At 36.5% G+C, this 23,327-nt stretch overlaps 4 protein-coding genes across 5 annotated transcripts; 2 read left to right on the forward strand and 2 right to left on the reverse strand.

Moving 5' to 3' along the window:
- The first annotated feature begins 4,400 nt into the window (after window positions 1-4,400).
- Window positions 4,401-5,150, forward strand: LOC138895288 (secreted RxLR effector protein 161-like). Its single transcript, XM_070179963.1, has one exon. The coding sequence runs from the start codon at window positions 4,401-4,403 to the stop codon at window positions 5,148-5,150; it is 750 nt and encodes a 249-aa protein (XP_070036064.1).
- A 4,114-nt stretch (window positions 5,151-9,264) lies between these two features.
- Window positions 9,265-10,909, reverse strand: LOC104112006 (sesquiterpene synthase 15-like; the record flags this gene model as incomplete). Its single annotated transcript, XM_070181332.1, has 4 exons — window positions 9,265-9,708; window positions 10,026-10,274; window positions 10,372-10,513; window positions 10,626-10,909. Coding segments are annotated over 4 exons (966 nt in total), but the record flags the coding sequence as incomplete, so codon positions are not given.
- A 173-nt stretch (window positions 10,910-11,082) lies between these two features.
- Window positions 11,083-14,892, reverse strand: LOC138896434 (terpene synthase 16-like). 2 transcript variants are annotated; one of them, XM_070181331.1, is made up of 4 exons: window positions 14,568-14,892; window positions 12,618-12,720; window positions 11,342-11,518; window positions 11,083-11,223 (listed from the first exon to the last, which is right to left on the reverse strand). In XM_070181331.1, exons 1-4 carry the CDS (start codon window positions 14,579-14,581, stop codon window positions 11,149-11,151), a joined length of 369 nt encoding a protein of 122 aa, XP_070037432.1. In that variant the 5' UTR covers window positions 14,582-14,892; the 3' UTR covers window positions 11,083-11,148. The 2 variants fall into 2 exon arrangements, with proteins under 2 accessions (XP_070037432.1, XP_070037431.1); XM_070181330.1 differs by lacking the exon at window positions 12,618-12,720 and having other exon boundaries at window positions 14,568-14,885.
- A 5,259-nt stretch (window positions 14,893-20,151) lies between these two features.
- On the forward strand, window positions 20,152-20,526 carry LOC104112005 (uncharacterized mitochondrial protein AtMg00810-like). The gene has a single exon (XM_033660212.1). It carries the CDS (start codon window positions 20,152-20,154, stop codon window positions 20,524-20,526), a length of 375 nt encoding a protein of 124 aa, XP_033516103.1.
- The last annotated feature ends 2,801 nt before the right edge of the window (window positions 20,527-23,327 follow it).

Here is a 23,327-nt window from a genome sequence, read left to right on the forward strand (position 1 = left end):
TGCACGCGAAAATTGGACACCACACAAATCACCCCCCCTCCTCTCTTGTATGGCATTGAAGTATAAAACATCAATTGGTATTAGAGCGGGTTATCCTTGAAGAGGCCAACACCTTAGGAGAAGATCAAGATGAGTGCACCACCTAGAAACTGGGAAGGGCAATCCACTGCTAGGCCACCTCTCTTTAATGGCCAGTACTACTCTTGGTGGAAAAGCAGGATGAGATATCACATTATAGGATAGGAATGAGTTATGGGACATTGTCACCAATGGTCCACTGACTACCTTGAAGATAAATGCCAAAGGAGCAGAGGTGCTAAAGACAAGAGCTGATTGCACTGCCGAGGACTTGAAGAAATGGGAGAAGAACACTAATGCCAAGAAATGGCTTGTTTGTGGACTTGGTCCAGATAAGTACAGCAGAATCCAAAGTTGTACCACTGCTAAGGAAATCTAGGATACTTTGCAAGTGGCTCATGAAGGAACACCTCAGGTGAAGAGATCCAGAGGAACTCTACTATATTCTCAATATGAGAACTTTACTATGAAGGAAGGAGAAACCATTCAAGAGATGTACACAAGGTTCACTATATTGATAAATGAGCTAAAATCTCTTGGAAGAAAATTTCTGAAGAACATAGAGTCGAGAAGATATTGACAAGGGTCCTGCCTATTACTTGGGAAAGCAAAATCACTGTCATTCAGGAATCAAAGAATATTGCCACTCTCCCACTGGATGAGTTAATTGAAAATCTTACTGCCTATGAACTTAGGAGACAAACCATGAAAATGGATATACCTAAGAAGGAAAGGAGTCTGGCACTCAGAATCACTGAAGGTTCTGATCTAGAGGATGACAAAATGGCTATGATCACCAAGGACTTCAAGAAGTACCTGAGGAGAGAAAATGATCCTTCAAGAAGTGGAAGCTATAGTAAGTCAAAAGTTCCTAAGAAGAAAACCAATGATGGATGCTACAAGTGTGGAAAGACTGATCACCATAACAAGAACTGTCCTCAAAGGAAAATTGAATGGAAGAAGGAAATAGCTGAACGAAGGAACATGTTCAATCTAAGAAAAGCAAAGGATCAACCAAGGCTATGGTCGCTGCTTGGGGAGAAAGCTAAGATAAACGCTCAGATGCTGATGGGGATGAACAAGAACTTATGGCCATTGAAGAATATGATGAAGAAACTGAGGTAAGTGTAATTCATCTCAAAGACAAGATTAAATTATTATCTAAAGAAAGGTTATCTGAGTTACTTCTAGAACTAATTGATGAATCTGAGGATGTAAACAATGAAAAAGAACAGTTGTCTAAAGAATGTGTGATTTTGAAGGCTAAGTGCAAAAACCTAGAACTTAGGGCTAGTGAGACTATAAGTAAAAATAATGTATTGAAGAACCAGGTTCATGCATTTGACCCAACTGTTCTAGAACTTAGATATGAAAATCGAAAACTGAAATTAGGAACAGGTAAAAAGACAACTGATCACACACAACTCACTTTAGAAGAAAATATAGGAAAAAGGAAAGATGAGTTGTATAAAACGGATGAGCTGGTGAGAATCCTAAAGGAGGATCTAAGCAAGGTCAATCATGAGCTAGACAGAACTTGTAAATAGAAAAGGTCCTCCGATGCACTTTCATGGCTACAGGAACACCATAGTAGCAACAGAAGAGGACTTGGCTTGGGGAATCTGGCACCTAAATGGGATCACAAAAGCAAGTACCTCACACTTCCTGAGAACAAGATTTGCACACACTGTGGTAAAACTGGTCACTATAAAAGTTAATGCACTGCAAAAGAAAAGGCAAGTCAAAAGAATAAAGAATTTGTTCGAGGAAAGAATAGGCTACCAAGTTGGGCTAAAAAGAATTTGATTCATCCTTTTGCCTATAGAAAGAGACCAAAACTAGTTTGGGTTCTTAAGACTAACCTCTGATTTCCTTTTGCAGGTCCAAGTGAAAGGGAGCATTCAAATATGATACATGGATAGTGGCTGCTCAAAGCATATGATAGGAAACATGAACCAGTTCCTTTCACTTGAGGACCTTAAAGGAGGTAATGTCTCCTTTGGAAATGGGAAGAAATGTGAGATCATTGGGATTGGAAAGGTAGGTAAGACCGATTCTCACTCTATTGAGAACGTCTACTTGATAGATGGACTGAAGTACAGTCTAATAAGTGTATCACAATTGTGTGATAGAGGTAACATAGTAGAATTCACCTCTACCAAATGCTTTGTGATTAATCTTACGAGTGACAAGATTGTTTTGCAGAGAAAAAGAGTGAACAACATATATGTTGTAGATCTGTCCACCCTTTCAGAAAATGAACTCACTTGCTTAAGTGTATTGGATAATGATCCCCTCCTTTGACACAAGAAACTTGGACATGCTAGTCTAAGTCAACTCAATAAACTAGTCTCCAAGTACTTAGTGATAGGACTGTCTAACATTAAGTTCAAGGAAGATAAAGTTTGTGAAGCTTGTGCAGGGGGGAAGCAGGTAAGATTCTTTTTTAAAAGCAAGAAAGTGGTAAGCATCACCAGGACGATGGAACTGGTCCATATCGATCTTTGTGGACTAATGAGAATATTAAGTAGAGGTGGTAAGAGATATGTGATGGTGCTTGTTGATGATTACTCTAGGTTTACTTGGACATTGTTTTTAACATCTAAAGATGAAGTATTTGACATGTTCATTTCTTTTGTTAGAAAAACTCAGAAACAACTAGGTAATCAACTTGTATAAATTAGGTCTGATCATGGTACTGAATTTGAGAATGCTAAATTTGCTAAATTTTGTGATGAGCATGGCATAGGTCATAATTTTTCTGCTCCTAGGACTCCACAACAAAATGGAGTAGTTGAAATAAATAATAGGATACTTGAAGATATGGCTAGGACTATGCTTCTTTCTAGTAAACCGCCCCATAGTTTCTGGGAAGAAGATGTGAACACTGTATGTTACATTATAAATAGGTGCATGACTATACCTCTTGTAGAGAAGACTCCCTATGAGTTACTTAAAGGGAGAAAGTCAAACATATCCCATCTTACGGCATTTGAATGCAAATGTTTTGTGCACAATAATGGTAAAGACTCCCTAGGTAAGTTTAATCCCAGAAGTGATGAGGGAGTATTCTGGGGATATTCTTCACACAGTAAAGATTATAAGATTTATAACAAAAGAACTATGTGTGTGGAAGAAAGTGTACATGTGGTTTTTAATGAAACTAACATTCTTTCTGAGAGATAGGAACATGATGATGAAGCAATTGGGCGGGTGAGAAACTCAAATGAAACCACGGCCCAGACTGAAGCTTCACTAGAAGTAGGAACAGGGGACGGAACAGGTCCTTCCACCCAGGGCAACTTGACATGGGGAACTGAACAAAGGGGAAGTGATACTCAAACCTCAAGGGAACATATCCATGAACCTGTTCCTCAACAACAAAACATCGAAGGAACATCTAAGGGAAACCAGTTGGTTATGAAACCTTATAAATATCAAAGTTCTCATCCCATTAAGAACATAATTACTGGTCCAACCTCTGGAATCAAAACCAGATCTCCGTTAAAGAATCTTTGTGCTTTTGATGCTTTTCTATCTCTTATTGAACCTAAAAATATTGCTAAAGCTTTGTAGGATACAGACTGGGTGAATACAATGCAAGAAGGACTCAATCAATTTGAGAGAAGTAAAGTTTGGCATATGGTACAAAGAGCCAAGGACAGATTAGTAATTGGTACAAAATGGGTCTTCAGAAACAAACTTGATGAAGATGGAACAGTTACAAAAAACAAGGCAAGATTGGTAGTTCAAGGATATAATCAAGAGGAGGGCATAGACTATGATGAGACCTTTGCTCCTGTTGCAAGATTGGAAGCAATTAGACTCCTTATAGCCTTTGCTGCTTACATGGAATTCACTCTCCATCAGATGGATGTCAAGAGTGACATCCTCAATGGCTATCTAAAGGAAGAAGTGTTTGTTAAGCAACCTCCGGGATTTGAAAGCAAGGAATGTCCTGATCATGTGTACAAGCTTGATAAGGCACTTTATGGGCTAAAGCAAGCTCCAATAGCATGGTATGAAAGATTATCAACAGTTTTGCTTGAGCATGGCTACAAGAGAGGTAAAATTGACAATACTTTATTCTTAAAAGAAAAGGATAAAGATCTCTTGGTAGTTCAAATATATGTTGATGATATAATCCTTGGAGCAACTTCTAATAAGTTAAGTAAAATATTTGCTAAACTAATGGGGAGTGAATTTGAAATGAGTATGATGGGTGAGCTTAATTTATTTTAGGATTACAAATTAAATAAAATTCAAATGGAACTATGATCCATCAGCAAACATATATGAAAGAGTTGCTTAAAAGGTTTAAAATGGAAGATTCCAAAGAAATTGACACTCATATTGCAACAGCCACAAAATTAGATGTAGATGAACCTAGTTCATCTGTTGATCAGAAGTTGTATAGGGGAATGATTGGCTCTTTATTATATCTCACTGCTAGCAGACCTGACATTGTGTTCAGTGTGGTCCTTTGTGCTAGATTTCAGGCAAATCCAAAGAAGTCTCACTTGACTGTTGTCAAGAGGACCTTGAGATACCTAAAAGGCACCACTAACATTTGTCTATGGTATCAAAAAGGTAGTAATTTCAATCTAGTGGGATATGTTGATGCTGATTATACAGGTTTTCTTGTGGACGGAAAGAGCACTTCAGGTTTGGCACATTTTCTTAGCTCATGTCTTGTGTCTTGGGCCACCAAAAAGCAAAATTTTGTGGCCTTATCTACTGCTGAAGCTGAGTATGTTGTTGTTGCCTCATGTTGTGCTCAATTATTATGGACCAAACAGCAATTAATGAATTTTGGAATTGATGTAGGTTGTTTTCCCATATACTGTGATAACACTAGTGCAATTAGTATGACCAAGAACTCGATTCATCATAAGAGAACGAATCACATAGATGTTAGGCATCACTTTTTAAGGGACAATTATGAAAAAGGTTTGATCACTGTGAAATTTTGTGCTACAAACAAGCAAATAGATGACATCTTCACAAAAGCTCTAAGTATATATCACTTTGAAAGGAACATGTTAGAATTAGGGATGATTAAGATCACCTAAACGGAACCAGTTCTAACTCAAAAATTGGTTAGAAAAATTGTGAATTTTTGTATATAATTAGATTAAATTTTGCTCAGTCACATACTTTCATCAGTATACTCTTGTGCCATGTGCTAAAATGACTCATTAAATCTCTAATGATATTATGTCTATTTTCTTGAAAAATTCAGACTTACACACGAGCTTTTTCTGTGAAAAACCTGGTTCATCAAGATTACTCAGTACGTATTCTCCACTCTGCATATTTTGAAATAATTATATTTGGATTACGATCAAGAGGAGAGTCCCATTCAATCCTCAACCCCTCGATCTTATCAGTTACGAAATGGACCGGTTTCATTCAACAGAGTCCAAACCACATTAAGTGCCTAGATTATAGGGACACTCTTCAACGTCTTTTCAAACTGAATTCCAATTCGATTAAACTTCTGCAAAGGCTATCGTTACCCAGTCAAATAATTCCACTTTAAATTGATTAGGCCTCAGTAGCTTCCTCACCTCTCAAGCCGTCAAGAAATTCTCTCTTCTCTCATCTTCCAAAACACACACAAACCCATTTTTCCTAAAATTTTCAAACACAAAAATGGCAAACCCTTCTGAGAATTACTCATCACCACCCAAAGAAATCACACCCACACCATCTATCACACCTTTAACCATGCCCATCTATAAGAAAAGAAGAGTCAAGATGCTTGCTCGCAAGGTTGTTGCGGGTAAAGAACAACTCAAGAAAATTAATGAAAAATTAGAAGCAAGTCAAGAAAAAGAACCCTAGAAATCTGATGAATCATTTATGCTACTGAGGGGGAAGAAACGATTTCTTCTGAAACAGAGCAAGTAACTTCTGGCCCTAAAGTTACTCCTCAAATTATTTCTGAGGTTGCTACAAATCTAGAGACTAGGTTTGTTCTAGTAGGAACTGTGGCAGGTGTTGAAACTACTGAGTCTGGAAAGGTTGGTGGTAAAAATAAAAAGAGAAAAGAAAGCGAGAGTGAGGGTACTCGAAGTGTTGTGAGGGGTATAGGAAAAGGAATGGTTGATTCTTCACCCACTCATGTTGGTTTAACTAAAGAATCAGGTGTTATGGTAGTTTGGAGTGAGGAATCTGATGGAGAAGAAGAGAGTGTGAGAAAAATAGGGGGAAGTGGGTCTGGAGAAGCTACTGAAGGGTTGGTCCGATTAGGGAAAAATGCTTAAGAACTTGTTCCATCTGAGCAGGAAACCCTCGCAGACCTACTAAAAAGGGTGACTGACAGTTACAATCACAAAAAGAAAAGGAGTTCAGGAGTCAAAGTTCCTGGCACTGCTAGGGCAAACAAGAAGAGAAAGGTTATCTCTTCTATCCCTATAGATATTCCTCCTACAAGAGGAAGAACTACAAGGAGTCAGAAGAAGTAGAGTAAGGCTGAACTGTAAAAGGCCTTAGAAGAAAGTAAAAGAAAAGTTGTTGCTAAAGGAAAAAAGAAGGTGATTGAGCATGTTGAGGCTGTTGAAATTGACTAGATAGACCTGGTTCTTCAGGATGAAGAGGAGACAGAAGAAATGGAGGTTGCGACTCCAGAGGCAAAGAAAGCCAAGACTTTCTCAAAAAAGTCTATTTCAAAAACAAAGTCTGCGGAGCCATCCACTTTGGCTAAAAGAACTAGGTCTGTATTGAAACCAAGAAAAGTAAAAATAGTGGAGGAAGAGGAATAGAGTGGACAAGAAGAAGAAGAAGAATCTGATGCTCAGAAGGACGAGATGGTCAAGTTTGGGAAGAGAACCATCTTGAAAGGCAGACTCCTTAGAGACTTGGAGGAGGAAGGTATGTTACTGCTGCTGGAGAAGTTACAATTGCAAGGTTGGAAGGACATGGTCCTTCAGATGAATGGAAGGTTGGACAGAACTGAGATTCTGTAGTTCATGGGAAACTGTGAGATCAAAGATGGTAGGGTCACCAGTGTGGTAAAGGGGGTGACAGTGACGTTTGATGATAAAGAACTGGGAGAGATCTTAGGTGTACATGGTGAAGGGTATAATAATTATAAGAAGCTCAAATGGCCAAGTCTAGAGAATCTCCCTACTGCCCTTGCCATTACTAAGAAGTTTGGTGACAATGAAGAGGAGCTTGAGCCCAAGGCTATTTACAAAAATGAGATGAAGCCACCCCACAAAGTGTTGTTCGAATTTGTTAACAAATGTGTGCTGCCAAGGCAGGAAAGGTGGCACATTGCCACATTCATGGACCTGGTCCTTATGGAATGATTGGACAGTAGGAGGCAAATCAATTAGTCTGGATTCATCATCCAGCTTCTTGATAGGGTTCTGAATGGCACCAAAACTCACGCCATACCCTATGGCTTTATTCTCACAACTGTACTTGCACACTTCAAGGTATCCATAAAGAAATGGGAAGTTGGTACAAACAAGGATCATTTTTGGGGCAAACACTCTAATTGCTTGTGACTATGAAGTCCAAACCACTCCCTAAGAACCTGGTTCATTCAAAAAGGTACCAGTGAACAACAAAGTGTGAGCTTTGGTGTAAGAAAGTAGGGCTAAGGATATTGAGATTAGTAGGCTGAAGAAGAGGTTAGCAGAGGCGGAGACTGAGAGAGATGCTCTCAGAGCTGAGGTGGCAAAATAAAAGGAGAAGAATGATGGCATTCTTCAGAATATGCTAAAATTGCTCCAAGCCAAAAACCAAGAACCTGGTCCTTCCTAGCCTTAAGCCTCCTAGCCTAGTGTAGATCAACCAGTGACCCAGTTCGGATTTTTTACTTCGTTTGCTCATGATCCAATGTTTTTATTTCTTTTTATGCTTTGTGTTAAGATCTTATCAATCAATGAAATTTATTATTTTTGCTCCAGCTGTTTGTTGATATTTCTTAGATGGCTAATATCCTTAGATTGATCGATGATATTTGACTCCATGATTATTTTTGAAGTAGCCCCAGTGGCCATGAGTAATTTTAATTAAAATCTGGTTATCTAACATTATTATGCAACTTTTCGATGATGCCCAAATAGGGAATTAGGTTGTGCTTTTACTTTGGACTATGATGTTTATAACCTAATGAACATGATCCTTGATGATAAGTGACTTTAAAAAGGTAAAATGTTCTAACATTGTGTTGATGTTGAGCTGAGTTGAAACAGGGCATATGCTTATGAAAAGCACAGAGTTTGTCATCATTGAAAGGGGAGAATTTGTTGGCCCAAGTGAAGTTTGTTTTGAAGATTGACAAAGGAACTAAGGCATGAACCAGGTCCATCCCCTGTGTACACAGACACGGGCAAATTCGAGCATAAGGGATGCACGTGAAGGAGATAAACTTAACTTGTTATATCTGATATCTCATGATCGAAAAGGTTGCATAATTGATAAGGAGAAGGACTCCTTACTCAAAGAGAACACTATCCAAGATAAGGGAGGAGTTAGAAGTTGTGGATAACTAGAACTCTTCCACCAAGGAAGAGTAGCATTAGAACTCTAGTTATTTCTTATTCTTCTCTATAAATTGCAGGATGTTCTCATTCTACAGGTATGCACAAAAGCTGAAGATTAAACGTGAGTTGAGAGCAAAATAGCAAGGTATTTTGCAAACAATTCTTGTGTGATTCAAGTGTGCGAACATGAAGCTACATGAACCAAATAGAAGAACCAGTTCCAAGTATCTGTCTATTATTCTAGTTCAATTGTAGTAGGTGTTTTCAAGTTGTACCTTTCAACTTTATCTAGAAGCAATTGTATTAGGTACTTTGAGTATTCAAGTTAGAGATAACTTGAAGTTGTCGCAACAGTTAGAGACTAGTTGCCACAATGGGATTTGAGTTAATCCTTAGGTTTACAAAAAGTTTTGTAAATGTTGTTTTGGCTCATTGATTTAGTGAAGTGTTGGGAAAAATCCTACTAAGTAGTAGGTCGTGATTTTTTCACCTTTTGAGCCTGGTGTTTTCCACGTAAAAATACTTGTGTTCTTTACTTTCTGCATTTACTATTTCTGCAATAGTAGTATAAGGAACACTTAGAAGAACCAGGTTCTTCTATAATCAGTGCACGCAAAAATTGGACACCACACAAATTACCCCCTCTTGTGTGGCATTAAAGTATAAAACATCATTGACACAGATAAATTAGGAACTTCTTTTATTACAAATATAATGACATATAGTACATATATATCATATTCTCCTTTCAACCGAAATAAAGTAATTGAAAATAAAAATATAAGCATTCTAGAGAATTGCAATACGTGTTTTCTTTTTGTTTTTGCTTTTCATGTTTTCATTTTGTTATTGTATCAACTAGCACCTCAGAGATGATATATCTCAAGTCATTTTTGGAAACAGTATAAGAATCTTCATCTTTGTATGAGAACTCCGACATCCTAGCTAGGTTGAGCACTGGCATGAGCAAAACCCTAGGTACAACTGTAGGATTTAGGCATTCTCGATTCAAATCCTTCCAACTATTATCCATTATTTTCCTAATCTCTACGTATGCTTCTTCCTTTGTCACACCATATTCATTCATGTAACATTCGACACCTGATATATCTCCTTCTTCTTGCTCTCTCTGCTTATCCATAAGAGCGACAAGCATTAGACAAAAAATGGTATGAACCCGTAATTTTAGTCTAAACTTATTCGTGCAAAAACCATTAGAACTGCTGAAAATATTGAAGTGTGAAGCCATAATTCAAATAAGGTGATGGGTTCAGTGGAAACCTGAGTCTGAACCCACAAAATTAAAATTTCTGGATCTGCCTCTTAAGGCCTTGATCAACTATATATTAAGCTCGCACAATAACTTTTATTGAATACATAAGTACGACAAGGAATAAGCGTAGTTAAACTAAAAACTACAAAACTTATTTCGTAATTATAATGTACCTCATGTGATACAATATCATTTGATAATCTAGCAATGATAGAAGAAGCAACCAAAATTGAAGGTTCACTTGCAAGCCAGTCGTGTGCCTCCTTCGTTGCTTCATTTCCAATGCCTAACCAAGAGAGAGTCGCAAGACATGGGATAGTGCTAGATCGAATTCCATTTTTCACATATTGTTCCATTGTTGGGACGTTATTTCCATGATACCATTTAGCCTCTTGAAAATATGCATTTATCAACTTTTTCATCTGAAAGAATATAATTAAGAGCACAGACTCGTGAATTCTCATAAAAAATTAAATTCGGTAGATTATCTAAATAACTATTTGCTACAAATTAATTTACCTCAGCTATGGAATATTTAACTTGAAATGAGTTGTTTTCCTTTGCCAACTCTTTCTCAATTTCAACGTAAACATCTAGAAGAGCTAGGTAATAAAACTTCATATATGACGGTAACTGTTCTGAAACGTTGTCAATGTTCCACCTTTGTTTAAATACGGGTAACATTTTTGATGAAATTTCTTATTTAGCGTACACATTACTACATGGGAAAATAAAAGTTAAGCAGTTAATGTTAAGAAAAGAAAAAGAAATACCTTTCTATTGCATTTGTTAGGAGAGTTAGCTCGTCTATTGTTCCATAGGTATCATAGATATCATCAGCAATAGAAATGAAGCATAACACTTTGGTTAGTATGTTCCTCCCCACCTTATACTGGGGCTCAAAGTACACACTCAAAGACCAGAAGTACAACTCAACTACTCTGTCTCTTGTAAAAGGTAATGCTTTCGCTATCCAATTCTTTCCACCTACTAAAAAAAGTAAAGTTGGATTTGAAATTGATGTATTTGTTTCTAGAAATAATTCAGTGCTGTGATGTTAATTAGTGATTATCTATCTTGCAAATTACCTTGTGATATCACATAGCTCACTTTTATGCATCGTTGCTACTGTCACCATAGTATAGTTGATTGGATACTTTAGTGCATTGCTGATTTTCATCGCGAAAGAATTGCTCAATGTAAGCAACAATAGCTTTAAATGAGTGGTGGTGAAATTAACTGTTTCGTCAAGTATTTCTTCATTGTGTACTCTGAATTGTGTTGCCTCATACAGGCTCAACAACCCTTCCACGTCGCTAACCAATGCTTTATTGTAATTTCCTTGGCCGTCAGTGAACTTCCTAAAAACATCTGCTTCATCATATCTTATATGGTCAGTGCATAAACGTTAATTAAACTCTTAACAGCAAACAAATTAACTTGAGTAACAAATGCATAATGTCAAGTGGGAGGAATTAAGATTACTTACCAGATGAGACATAATAACCGTGTTTCCTAAGTACTCGAAATGGTACGCTACTTCAAGACATTGGATTGCGTTTATCAGGTCAAGAGTTTGCAAAGATTTTGAAGGAGACATCTCTAGCATTTTTCTCACTTCTTCTTTTAGGTGTTCATGCTGTTTCTTTTCCCATTCATTGGCTCCCTGTGCGAGTAAATAAAGAGTATAACTTCTTTTTTTCATATCTTTGTGCTCTAAATTATTTATTGTTGAGAGACAATTATGTAAATAATAATGTTCGCTCTAACAACAGTTCAAATATTTAGACGAGATGGTTACGAACTTCAATATTGTATCTGTAATATGGCCATTATTTTGTCAAATGGAGTTCATCTCACATAAGCATACGCATCTTTGCAAAGTGTAGACTTTGTTGGCAATATTCTTTGGGACCCAAAAATATTGCATTGTGTGTTGGACATCATTTGCACAAGTTGTATCTCTTCTTTTACACCTAAGAGGTCAAGACTTTTTTGCCTATAAAAGGGAAGGCCATTAGTTCATTTTAGACACACCAACAAGACTTGAGTCTTCATTTCTTGTTTCTTCCTTTCTTCCTTTATTAAGAGTGTTTTGTATGAGAGTTAAGTGTTGGGAAGCACTTGTGTGAACCCTTTCTTTGGAGTGATCTTGTGAGGTTATTCTCTTAGGGTATTTGGGATTAATTAGAGTGTTTACTCTAATTTTGTTCTCTCTTTTGTACTCTTATTCTTATAGTAAATTGCTCATCTCCGCTTGCGGACGTAGGTCACTTTGACCGAACCACGTTAAATTTGTGTCTTCTTTATCTACTTTAATTGTCGTTGTTATCAACTTCAATTGTCTTTGTTATTGTCATTATACCGTTGTTTGGCTTTATTCCGCACTACCCGGGTTTCCGATCCTAACAAATTGGTATCAGAGCCGGATCTAACCGGGTTAGTATCAATAGCCAAAATGACTTTAACAAAGACCTATGTTGAGAAATTTGACCGAAGAGCAAACTTCGGAATGTGGCAATTAAAGATAGAAGCTATCCTAATTCAGGATGACGTAGACTTGGCGTTGCAAGGAAAGAAGAAGAAGCCGGATAAAATGACGGATGAGGAGTTTGCCATCATAAACAAAAAAGGCAAAAGCAGGTATTATTTTAAATCTCTCAAATGAGGTTTTACGTGAAGTTTCTGTAGAAACCACAGCTAAAGGCATGTTGGAAAAATTGAAAACCTTATATATGAAGAGGACGGTGGAAAATAGACATTACCTGAAGCAGAAGCTTTATACAATTCGTATGGGTGAAGGTACCTCTATTCTCTCTCATCTTGACATATTTGATTCCATTCTTATGGATTTGAGTAATATAGATGCTGAAATTAAAGATGAGGATCAAGTCGTGTTACTGCTTTGTTCTCTACCCCCATCTTTTAAGCATATAAAAGATACTATACTTTATGTAAAGGATAATATCTCTTATAAGGATATTAAATCTATCTTAAAATCAAAGGAACAGATAGATAGTGATATTACTGGGGAAGCTAGTGAAACTCAAGCGGAAGTTGGCTTGTTTGTTAGGGGCAACTCCGACTCCATATCCAGATACAATAATTTACAGTGTCGTTATTGTCATTAAAAAAGTCACATTATCTCCGAATGCTATAAGCTGAAAAATAAAAAAAAGCATAAGAAAAGAAAAAATGAGCACAAAAATACTGACACCGCCGAAGCTAGAGTAGCAACTGATGAGATTGAGGGAACTATATTTTTAGCAACTAAAACTAGTTTCAGATTAGACAATGAGTGAATTTTAGATTCCGGTTGTTCATATCATATGTGTTCTAGAAGGGACTTATTTTTTTACATATGATTTAGTTGCAGGTGGAGTTGTCCAATTGGGTAACAATGTTACTTGTAACATTATTGGCAAAGGTACAATTCGGGTCAGAATGCATGATGATGTGGTGAGAACTCTCACCGATGTTAGATATGTTCCTGAGTTGAAGAAAAATCTCATATCTTTGGGCACTTTAGAATCCCTTGGGTGCAAATTCACTGGTGAAGGTGGAGTTTTAAAAATATTTCAAGGTGCTCGTGTGATCATGAAAGCACACAGATCTGGTTCGTTGTATACTTTATTGGGCTCCACTGTTATAGGCCCTACTACAGTTTCGGTATCAGACAACTTGTCTGATTTTGATGGCATTAAATTTTGACATATGCCCATTGGGGCTTTTGCGGAGAAGGTGGAGCAAATTTACTATATCATCCAAAATTAGGCCAAGGTGAAGATTTGTAATATGGCCATTAATTTGTCAAATGGAGTCCATCTCACATAAGCATAAGCATTTTTGCAAAGTGTAAACTTTGTTGACAATATTCTTTGGGACCCAAAAATATTGCATTGTGTGTTGGACATCATTTGCACAAGTTGTATCTCTTCTTTTACACCTAAGAGGTCAAGACTTTTTGCCTATAAAAGGGAAGGCCATTAGTTCATTTTAGACACACCAACAAGACTTGAGTCTTCATTTCTTGTTTCTTCCTTTCTTCCTTTATTAAGAGTGTTTTGTATGAGAGTTAAGTGTTGGGAAGCACTTGTGTGAACCCTTTCTTTGGAGTGATCTTGTGAGGTTATTCTCTTAGGGTATTTGGGATTAATTAGAGTGTTTACTCTAATTTTGTACTCTCTTTTGTACTCTTATTCTTATAGTAAATTGCCCATCTCCGCTTGTGGACATAGGTCACTTTGACCGAACCACGTTAAATTTGTGTCTTCTTTATCTACTTTAATTGTCGTTGTTATCAACTTCAATTGTCTTTGTTATTGTCATTATACCGTTGTTTGGCTATATTCCGCACTACCCGGATTCCCGATCCTAACAGTATCAAAACAGTCAGAGATCATGAGTTCATCTCACTGACACTCAATATCGGAAAAAATAATTATGTGTTTGACCCATGAAAAAGAATTAAATCCCCACGTGGGGACATGTTGGGACACAATTAAATAAATAAAAACATATTATCTCTAACAATTTAAAATTTTAGATGAGATAGCCACACACTTGACATTTACAAACAGATGCATCAATAGAATTGTTTCAACAGAAAATAAATGAAACAAAGGCATAGCTAGTAGTGTGTTAAAAACAAGAAGAATATGCAAAAAGTAAAAAAATAAAAAAAAGGAAACGAAGTTCTTAAAATACAAATTTACCGAGAGATGAGCATAGGCAAGAAAATGGTCTCCCCAAACAGTAGGATGGTGATTGCCACAGCGCCGTGTAACCTCTGCCACAACAGTTTGAGGACACACAGGTTTAGCTACTTCTCCAGCATTACCGTCCATTTTTTCTCCGTGTTTTAAAACAGTAGGATATGAAAATATGAACTTATAACTATTTCTTGGCTCTTGCGAATATGCGTTTGGAGGAAAGAAAGACGCAGTAATATATGCTTTAGGGTTAACACTTAACAATATTAGCAACTAATTAGACAGGTGAATTAAGAAATTATGTTCCAGTTACTAGTACACTAAGACACGAGTCTATTTATAAAGCTCCAAAAAATGGTAGGGAATAGTGATGACGATTTAGGAGCCAACTGATTAATCCACTTGGGAATAAACCCATGTGAACATGAATGACAAAGTCAAAAGAAAGAATGAAATGAAAAAAATACGTGAAAGATATGTAAAAGAATTAAATTTGCACACAATCGCCGGTGCCGTCCTACCCTATGTTCACATTTTGCTGAAGAATTCAATCCATTGCTCTGCTGATAAATAGGTATTTCTTTCTCAATTGTAAATCATCTTCACAACTTTCTATTTCTCTTTAGTAATAAATGGCTATTCTCTGTGTGATCGCGGAGTAGACAAAATTGGCGAAACACGTAGATCTTTCTTGTCTTGTTTTTGAATTTTTTTTTTCTCTTATAAATATTTTCGCATTGACACACTTCCCAACATATCCTTCTATTTGAATATTGCTATATTATTCGGTTTAAATCTATATCTATCTATTTATCTATATTTATACTATTAAAAGCATAAATGCTCTTAGTGAAATATCGTTCGTCTATTTTATCCTTCACAAGTACATTTTAAGTTGCATTAAATTGTAAATATAATAATTTTACTTTTTACAAAATGATAAAAAGGAAAAAGAAGAAGAGAACAAGTGGGAAACTTTTTCTTCAATTAATATCCCTAACGAACAGGGATTGATGTTGGCTTAAAAGGAAAAAAGAATAAAAAACTTATTACTATTTAATACCAGCATTAAAGTAAAATTAAAATTGCGTAGGTTCAAAAGGAAAAACAAAGTAAGAAGAGAGAATAATAAGGAAACTACTATTTAATATCCTTATTAAAGAGCATTAAAAAAAGGTCGTCAAATTGCATTATTTTGCTTTGTTATTGTTGAAATTAGAGTTGTAAATAGTTGTACATTTCTGTATTTATATAGTACGCTTCTAGAAGGTAGTTAATTAAGAAGTTAGTTGTTAATTTTCTCTTTCACAAAGTCGGTTTTGTTAGTTAGGATAAATAGGTGATGTACAACTCATTTTCAGTCTAAGACAGCTAACAGAAAAATTGCTTCTCATTTTTCTGTCTCTTTCTATCATCTCTTCTCCTCTTCCTCGCTCAAGCTCACCAATGACGGAACCTAGAGCTAGATTTCAATATGGTATCAGAGCCATGGTTCTTCGCGAGTGAGCAACGAGCATTTCATCCAATCAATTTCCTACGCTTTTCCCTTATTTCACCTGCTCTTTGATCTCCTCTTCTCTTCGTCTTCGATTTCCCCAAATCTGATTTTTTCTGTCAAACCTCTGCTCAAATGACGCTTGATTCACCTCAAATTACAGATGGATCTTCACATGCAAACAATCAACAGATCGATTGTAACGATCCGATGTATGTCCATTGCTCAGAAACACCAGGAATGTCACTTGTTCCTCAATTGCTAATTGGAACTTAAAATTACTCAGAATGGAGACGATTTATGGAGGTGTCGCTCCTTGTGAAAAATAAACTCGGATTTGTTGATGTAGCATGCACTAGAGAGCAGTACGAGAAGAATGTCTTCCAATTGCGTCAGTGGGATCGCTGTAATGTCATAGTGCAGTCGTGGACTCAAAGTTCAGTGGCTAAGGAACTCAAGAAAAGAATTGTGTACTCTTCAAATGCACAGAAGGTTTGGAAGGCACTAAAAGATCGTTTTGACAAATTTAATGCTACTTTAGTACCATATGAATAGAGAAATCAGTTGTCTAACACAGAGTATTTCTAATGTATCAGTTTATTTCCCTTACCTCAATGTCCTCTGGGATGAGTTTGAGTCAATAATACCTGAGCCACGTGACTGTGAGAAGTCCAAGACATTTGTTGAGTTTCTTCGCCAACAGAAACTTATGAAGCTTTTAATGGGATTAAATGGCACTTATGCCCTCAAAGGAGCCAAATACTAATGATGTAGTGAACACCTTCGCTTGATCAAGCATATTCAATGATAGTTCAGGAAGAAAGTCAAAGGCTAAGTAGTGGATATGGTATACAAAGTGAAATTCTAGGAAGTGGACCTATGAATACTGAGAGCAGCTCCTTTGTGTCAGCAAACAACTCAAATGTGAAGTTTAGAAAGAACACAAATTTGTTTTGTGATTATTGTAATACGAAATGACACACAAGATATACTAGTTATAAACTAGTAGGGTATCCACCATATTTTAAGTTCAACAACAAAAAACGAGGTGTTAATGATAACTACACACATGTGGCACACAATGTGAGTATAATGGAGGAGACTAAATACACAAGAACTAATGGAATTTGTATGATAAATGGCATGATCAATGCAGCAGCTCCAATTTTCACACTTGAGTAGTATCAACAAATACTCAGAATGTTGAGCAAGGAAAAGGGACCAGCATAAGAAAAAACACCAACATGTGTGGCCAATATAGCAGGTAATTCAATTACTGACCAAATTAGGCGGATCATTGATACTGGTGCTTCAAATAACATAGTTTCATCCTTAGATCAGTTATCCTGCCCTAAGTATGTTCCATATTTGAAATCTACTTCAGTCCATTTACCAAATGGAGAAAGTACTCAGATCACACATACAGGATTATGTGCCCTGTCCAACACTCAAACTCTACATGATGTACTTTATGTGCCTAAGTTTCAGTATAATCGGTTATCTGTGTCCAGATATACCAAGGAGTTAAATTTTATGGTCTCTTTTTATCCCGATTTTTATCTCTTTCAGGTCCTATTCAGTGGCAAGGTGGGGGAGATTGGTAGCCTCAAGGATGAACTCTACATCCTCAATCCTTCAAAGCATGATGTACCACTCACTTCCACTTGTATGACCACTACCCAGAATACCTCCTCAACTATGATGTGGCATCAAAGACTTCGGCATGCCCCTTATTCAGTTCTTAAAAAAATACCTACAATAAAGTCATTGTTGTCTAATTTTAGTTCTTGTAACTGTCATGTTTGTCCATTAGCTAAGCAGACTAGGCTGCCTTTTTCTACTAGTATTTCAAGATCAAATGTTCATTTGAACTTGTTCATATGGATGTGTGGGGTCTTTATAGAGTCGATACTTACAATGGTTATAGAAATTTCCCGACTCTTGTTGATGATTTTTCAAGAATGACTCGGAGCTTTCTCTTAAGACTGAAAAGTGATGTCTTTGTGATTCTATCAAATTTTCTTCATTTGGTAGAAAACCAATTTTCTTCTACTGTCAAGATTTTTAGGTCTGATAATGGCTATGAGTTCTTCAATTCTCTTTGTTCTAATCTATTTCAAACCAAAGGAATTGTTCATCAAAGTAGTTATATTTATACTCCCCAATAAAATAGAGTTATAGAAAGGAAGCATAGACACATACTTGAAGTAGGCAGACCCTTGAGGTTTCAAGGTGCATTACCTTTAAAACTATGGGGTGAATGCATTATAGTAGCTACCTATATCATTAATAGACTGCTTAGCACTGTCCTACATGGAAAGACTCATTATGAACTTTTTCATGGTTGTTCCCCTAAACTGACCACCTAGGAATAATATGATGTCTTTGTTATGCTACCATACATGACTTTCATGACAAATTCCAACCAAAATCCATTCCTCTTGTTCTTCTAGGTTATGCTTCTACACAGAAAGGCTATAAACTATATGACCTTGACTCTAAGAAAACCTTTGTCAGTCGAGATGTTATCTTTAAGGAAAATATCTTTCCTTTTAAATGTCTAAAAGGAAAATTTCTTTCATCACAACATGATTCCTCAATACCCATGCCTGCAACTGTTTCTGATGTCTTTTCTCCTTTTTCAACACTTGATCATATGCCAGTCTCATCTACACTAGCACCACCTACCTCACTGCCTTCATCTCCAATCACCAACTTGCCTGCTTCACCTTTAGAAACTCACAGTCCTCCATTCACTACCAATTATTTTCCTTCTGCAGAGTCAATTCCATCAGACACCTTGCTCTTCTCTTCCTCCGCATACTCTGCTACTTCTGTTGATCCTGACTCTCCTGCCTCACCTGACTTACCTCCACCTAGGAAGTCAGGGAGAATTAATAAGCCACCAATTTGGTTGACTGACTATGTTCATCTACCCTGACCATCCACTTCTTCTACATCTCATCCTATCCAATATTTTGTTTCCTATACTCACCTTTCTCCTCTTTTTAGAACTTTCCTTACTTCTTTTTCTGTTGATACTGAACCATCATCTTTTCATCAAGCTAGTAAGGATGACAGATGGGTTGAAGTTATGAAACTTGAAATTGAGGCATTATAACAGAATAACACTTGGTCTATAGTTGACTTACCTATTGGTAAAACACCCATTGGATGCAAATGGATGTATAAAATAAAGTACAATGTAGATGATACTATAGAAAAATTTAAGGCCAGACTGGTTGCTAAAGGATTTACATAACAGGAAGAATTAGATTTTCATGATACATTCTCTCCTGTTGCTAAGCTGACTACTGTGAAGACTGTTATTGCCACTGCTGCTCTCAAGCACTAGCCTATATTTTAGATGGATATTCAGAATGCTTTTTTGAATAGAGATCTTGAAGAGGAAGTTTACATGACTTTTCCTCAAGGATTTAGTAGCCAGGGGGAGCGTAAGGTTTGTAGGCTACTTAAATCCCTATATGGGCTCCAACAGGCATCTAGGCAATGGAAGTTAAAGTTGTCTCAAGCCTTGTCTTTGTGTCTGATTTTAAGCAAAGCAAGCATGACTATTTTTTATTTACTAGAAATGTGGATAACAAGTTTATTTTGGTTATGGTCTATGTAGATGATCTTCTTGTTATAGGAAATGATCTGTAGGAAATTAAACTTGCACAAAAATCTCTACATCAACATTTTAAGATGAAAGAACTTGGAGAAGTTAGATATTTTTAGGTATAGAGTTTGCTAGATTAAAGGAGGGCATCCTTATGACTCAAAGAAAATATGCATTAGAGATGATATCTGATGCAGACTTGGCAGGTTCTAAACCTAAAGAGACACCAATGGAGCACAACTTGAAGCTGGCAAGCACTGAGTTTGATACTTACAACAATACAAGTAAGGGAGATGAGTTGCTGGAAGATAGGGGGGTTATCAAAGGCTCATAAGGAAGCTTTTGTATCTAACAATAACAAGGCCTGATATCTCATATGCAGTGTAATCCTTAAGTTAGTTTATGCATACACCTAAGAAATATCACTATGAAGAAGCACTTCATGTAGTAAGGTATATCAAGAAGCGACCGGGATGGGGATAGGGATGTTAATGTCAAGTGACGGCAATGAAGAAATAGAAGCATTCTGTGATTCAGGTTGGGACTCATGTCCTATGTCAAGAAAGTCTGTTAATAGATATTGTATTAAGCTTAGAAGTTCAACCATATCCTGGAGAGCCAAGAAGCAACACACTATATCTAGAAGCTCAGCTGAAGTTGAGTACAGAAGCATGGCATACACAGTAGCTGAACTTGTATGGTTGAAAGGTCTATTGGAAGAGCGAAATGTGAACTTAAAGCTGCCCATGAAACTGTTCTGTGATAATAAAGAAGCATTGAAAATTGCTACAAATCCTATATATCATAAGAGGACAAAACACATAGAAATAGACTACCATTTCATCTGAGAAAAAATTCAAGAAGGGCTGATCAAGACATTCTATATTGCCAGTCAAGGACAACAAGTAGATGTGCTAACCAAAGAACTTGGACATCAGCAACATGTTTCATTAATCTCCAAGTTGGGAATGAAAGATATTTTTTCATTCTCAACCTGTGGGAGAGTGTAGAAATTAGAGTTGTAAATAGTTGTACATTTTTATATTTATGTAGTACGCTTCTAGAAGGTAGTTAGTTGTTAATTTTCTCTTTCACAAAGTCGGTTGTATTAGTTAGGATAAATAGGTAATGTACAACTCATTTTCAATCTAAGGAAACTAATAGAAAAATTGCTTCTCATTTCTCTGTCTGTCTCTATCGTCTCTTCTCCTTTTTCTCGCTCAAGCTCATCAATGGCAGAACCGAGGGCTAGATTTCAACAGTGATTCATACATGAGCCATAAAGAAAGTTGCCTAAGCATTTTTATTATTTATGATTATGAAAAATAAATGGATAGAGAGGAAGGCCCTATGGTTTGTTTTTTCTTGATGTCAACATATGAATGGGAGCAGTTTGAATAGATACTTTTTTTCTTTGTTGAACAGTTGAGGATAACCCCTAGTTATTATTGCATGAGATGATATCGAATAGCTATCTATCTACGTATGTTCATTAGAAAAAAAAAGAGGAGAATAAGTTCAAGATATTTAAAAGACTTGGATTGGTTTAAACATATTACAGGGTTAATACAACCTATGAAGGGTAAGCAAGCGAGCTAACTACTTATCGGAAAGCAAGCCTTCAACGTCACTATAGGCCAAGCCATATACCTCTACTATGCATGCCTTGAGCCCTTGATCAATTAGTGGGGCATTCTAAACCTACGTCAACAATCAATTAGGCATCTCTCCATCTTATGCATATGTTGGCATTGCGCTTGAGCTATTGTGACTAGGGTTAAAGAGCCATATTATCATGTATTCCTTACACTTATGTAGTGAGTCATGTAGGTGGCATATTTAAGTTAGGACCATACATTGGGTTATACACTTCTTACCACATTCACTACTTCCGAAGAAAGAACTCAAGGACTGTACTACAAAGGGACTTAGAAAATCTTACAAGCAACCAATCTTCTTCCTATACTTAGCAAATAATCCCAATGAAACCAACGGTGAAACCCAATTATAGATATTATATATGCCAGTCATACCTATGTTCTTTTTTCTCTTAGCCTTTATTTGATAAGCTGTTGTAAGTTTTCGATGAGATCCTTAACAATATCCTAGAAATTTTATGATTTTTTGAGAAAAAGATTCGAAAATCTATATCTATCTATACTATATTAAAAGCACGAAAACCCTATCGAAATGTTGGCCGACTTTTTTACCCTGTGTAAGTGTATTCTATGGTGGATAAAATTATAGTTGTAAATGCTAATTATTTTTCTGGAAAAAAAAATCAAAAACTGTCGTTTGTTGCCTTTTTCTGTTGAGTACACTTATTCTTATTTAGGTTTTGGATTCATTATAAAATTTAGGATTTTTCTGTCAATTAAGGTTACTAATTAATGCTACGTCTTACTTTGTTTAGGTATTCTTTTGTTTTGTTTAGGTATACGATTCACTAATTTTTTGTTGTTTGGAAAAAACAAAAAATTGCCATGTCTTATCTTTGTTTAGTTTTAGGATTCACTATTCTTTTATTTTTGTAGAGGAAAACCAAAATATTGCCCTTTTTTTATAATACAGATTTCCTTTATTTAGGTTTAGGTCTGTAACAACCTGATCGGTTATTTTGAGCTCTAGCGCACCGTTCGTAGTTTGAGGCCTTGAGTAGTTTCACTTCATATATTTATGACTTATACGTGTGGTCGGAATTGAATTTCGGGAAGTTCGGTATTGTTTCGGACGGAAAATTCTCAATTCAAAAGCTTTAAGTTGGAAGAGTTGACTAATATTTAACTTTTGAGTAAACGATCTCGAAATCAAGATTTGAAAGTTCCAATAAGTTTATATGATAATTTTGGACTTGGGCGTATGTTCGGGTTAAGTATCGGGTGGTCCGAGAGCATTTCGACGCTTATTATGGAAAGTTGGCATTTTGAGAGTCTAAGAGTTTCCTAAGTTTGGTTTGAAGTCGAGTTTGGTGTTACCGATATCCGTTTGGGATTCCGACCCTTGGAATAGGTTCTATTGTTATTTATGACTTGTGCGTAAAGTTTGGCGTCATTCCGGGATGTTTAAGTATGAATCATACACGTTCGTCGAAGTTCGAATGTTTGAAAGTTTGGAATTTTTCCTAAGTTTGACCATGGTTTGACTTTAAGGCTATCGAGCTCGGATTTTGGGTTCGGGGCTTGGAATAGGTCAGTTTTGTAATTTGAAACTTGCCTGCAAAATTTGGTGTCATTTGGAGTTGATTTAATGTGGTTCGTACTATTGGTTGCAATTCTTGAAGTTCTTAAAGTTCATTATGATTCTTATGCATTTTAGCGTCCGATTCGTGATTCTAGAGGTTATTTTGTTGTTCTGATCGTGCGAGCATATTCGTGTTATATTTTTATACTTGTGTGGATGTTTGGTTTGGAGCCCCGAGGGTCGAATGAGTTTTGGATGCGTTCCTAAGGAGTTTGTAGAGGTTCAGCTGGTTCTGGTGCACTGTTCTCTCATTTGCGAGGTTTTTATCGCATTTGCGAGGTTTTTATCGCATTTGCGATAGCCGTATTTTCGAGATCATTATCACTTTTGTGAAGATGGGCTGGGCAAGGGAGTTCGCATTTGCGAACAATTTAATCGCATTGCGATTGAGGCAGCTTTCGCATTTGCG

This window comes from Nicotiana tomentosiformis, chromosome 7 (genome assembly GCF_000390325.3).
Source record: "Nicotiana tomentosiformis chromosome 7, ASM39032v3, whole genome shotgun sequence".
Classification (NCBI taxonomy): domain Eukaryota; kingdom Viridiplantae; phylum Streptophyta; class Magnoliopsida; order Solanales; family Solanaceae; genus Nicotiana; species Nicotiana tomentosiformis.

Excerpts from the sequence above, each read along its gene's own strand:
- LOC104112005 (XM_033660212.1), top strand. The coding sequence starts at position 20,152 with ATGGGGATAGGGATGTTAATGTCAAGTGACGGCAATGAAGAAATAGAA.
- LOC138895288 (XM_070179963.1), top strand. The coding sequence starts at position 4,401 with ATGGAAGATTCCAAAGAAATTGACACTCATATTGCAACAGCCACAAAA.
- LOC138896434 (XM_070181330.1), bottom strand. The coding sequence starts at position 14,699 with ATGGACGGTAATGCTGGAGAAGTAGCTAAACCTGTGTGTCCTCAAACT. Across the intron at positions 11,519-14,567 it reads TTGCCTATGCTCATCTCTCG|GGAGCCAATGAATGGGAAAA; the intron begins GTAAATTTGTAT and ends TTACTCGCACAG. Across the intron at positions 11,224-11,341 it reads CGGTTATTATGTCTCATCTG|ATGTTTTTAGGAAGTTCACT; the intron begins GTAAGTAATCTT and ends ATGATGAAGCAG.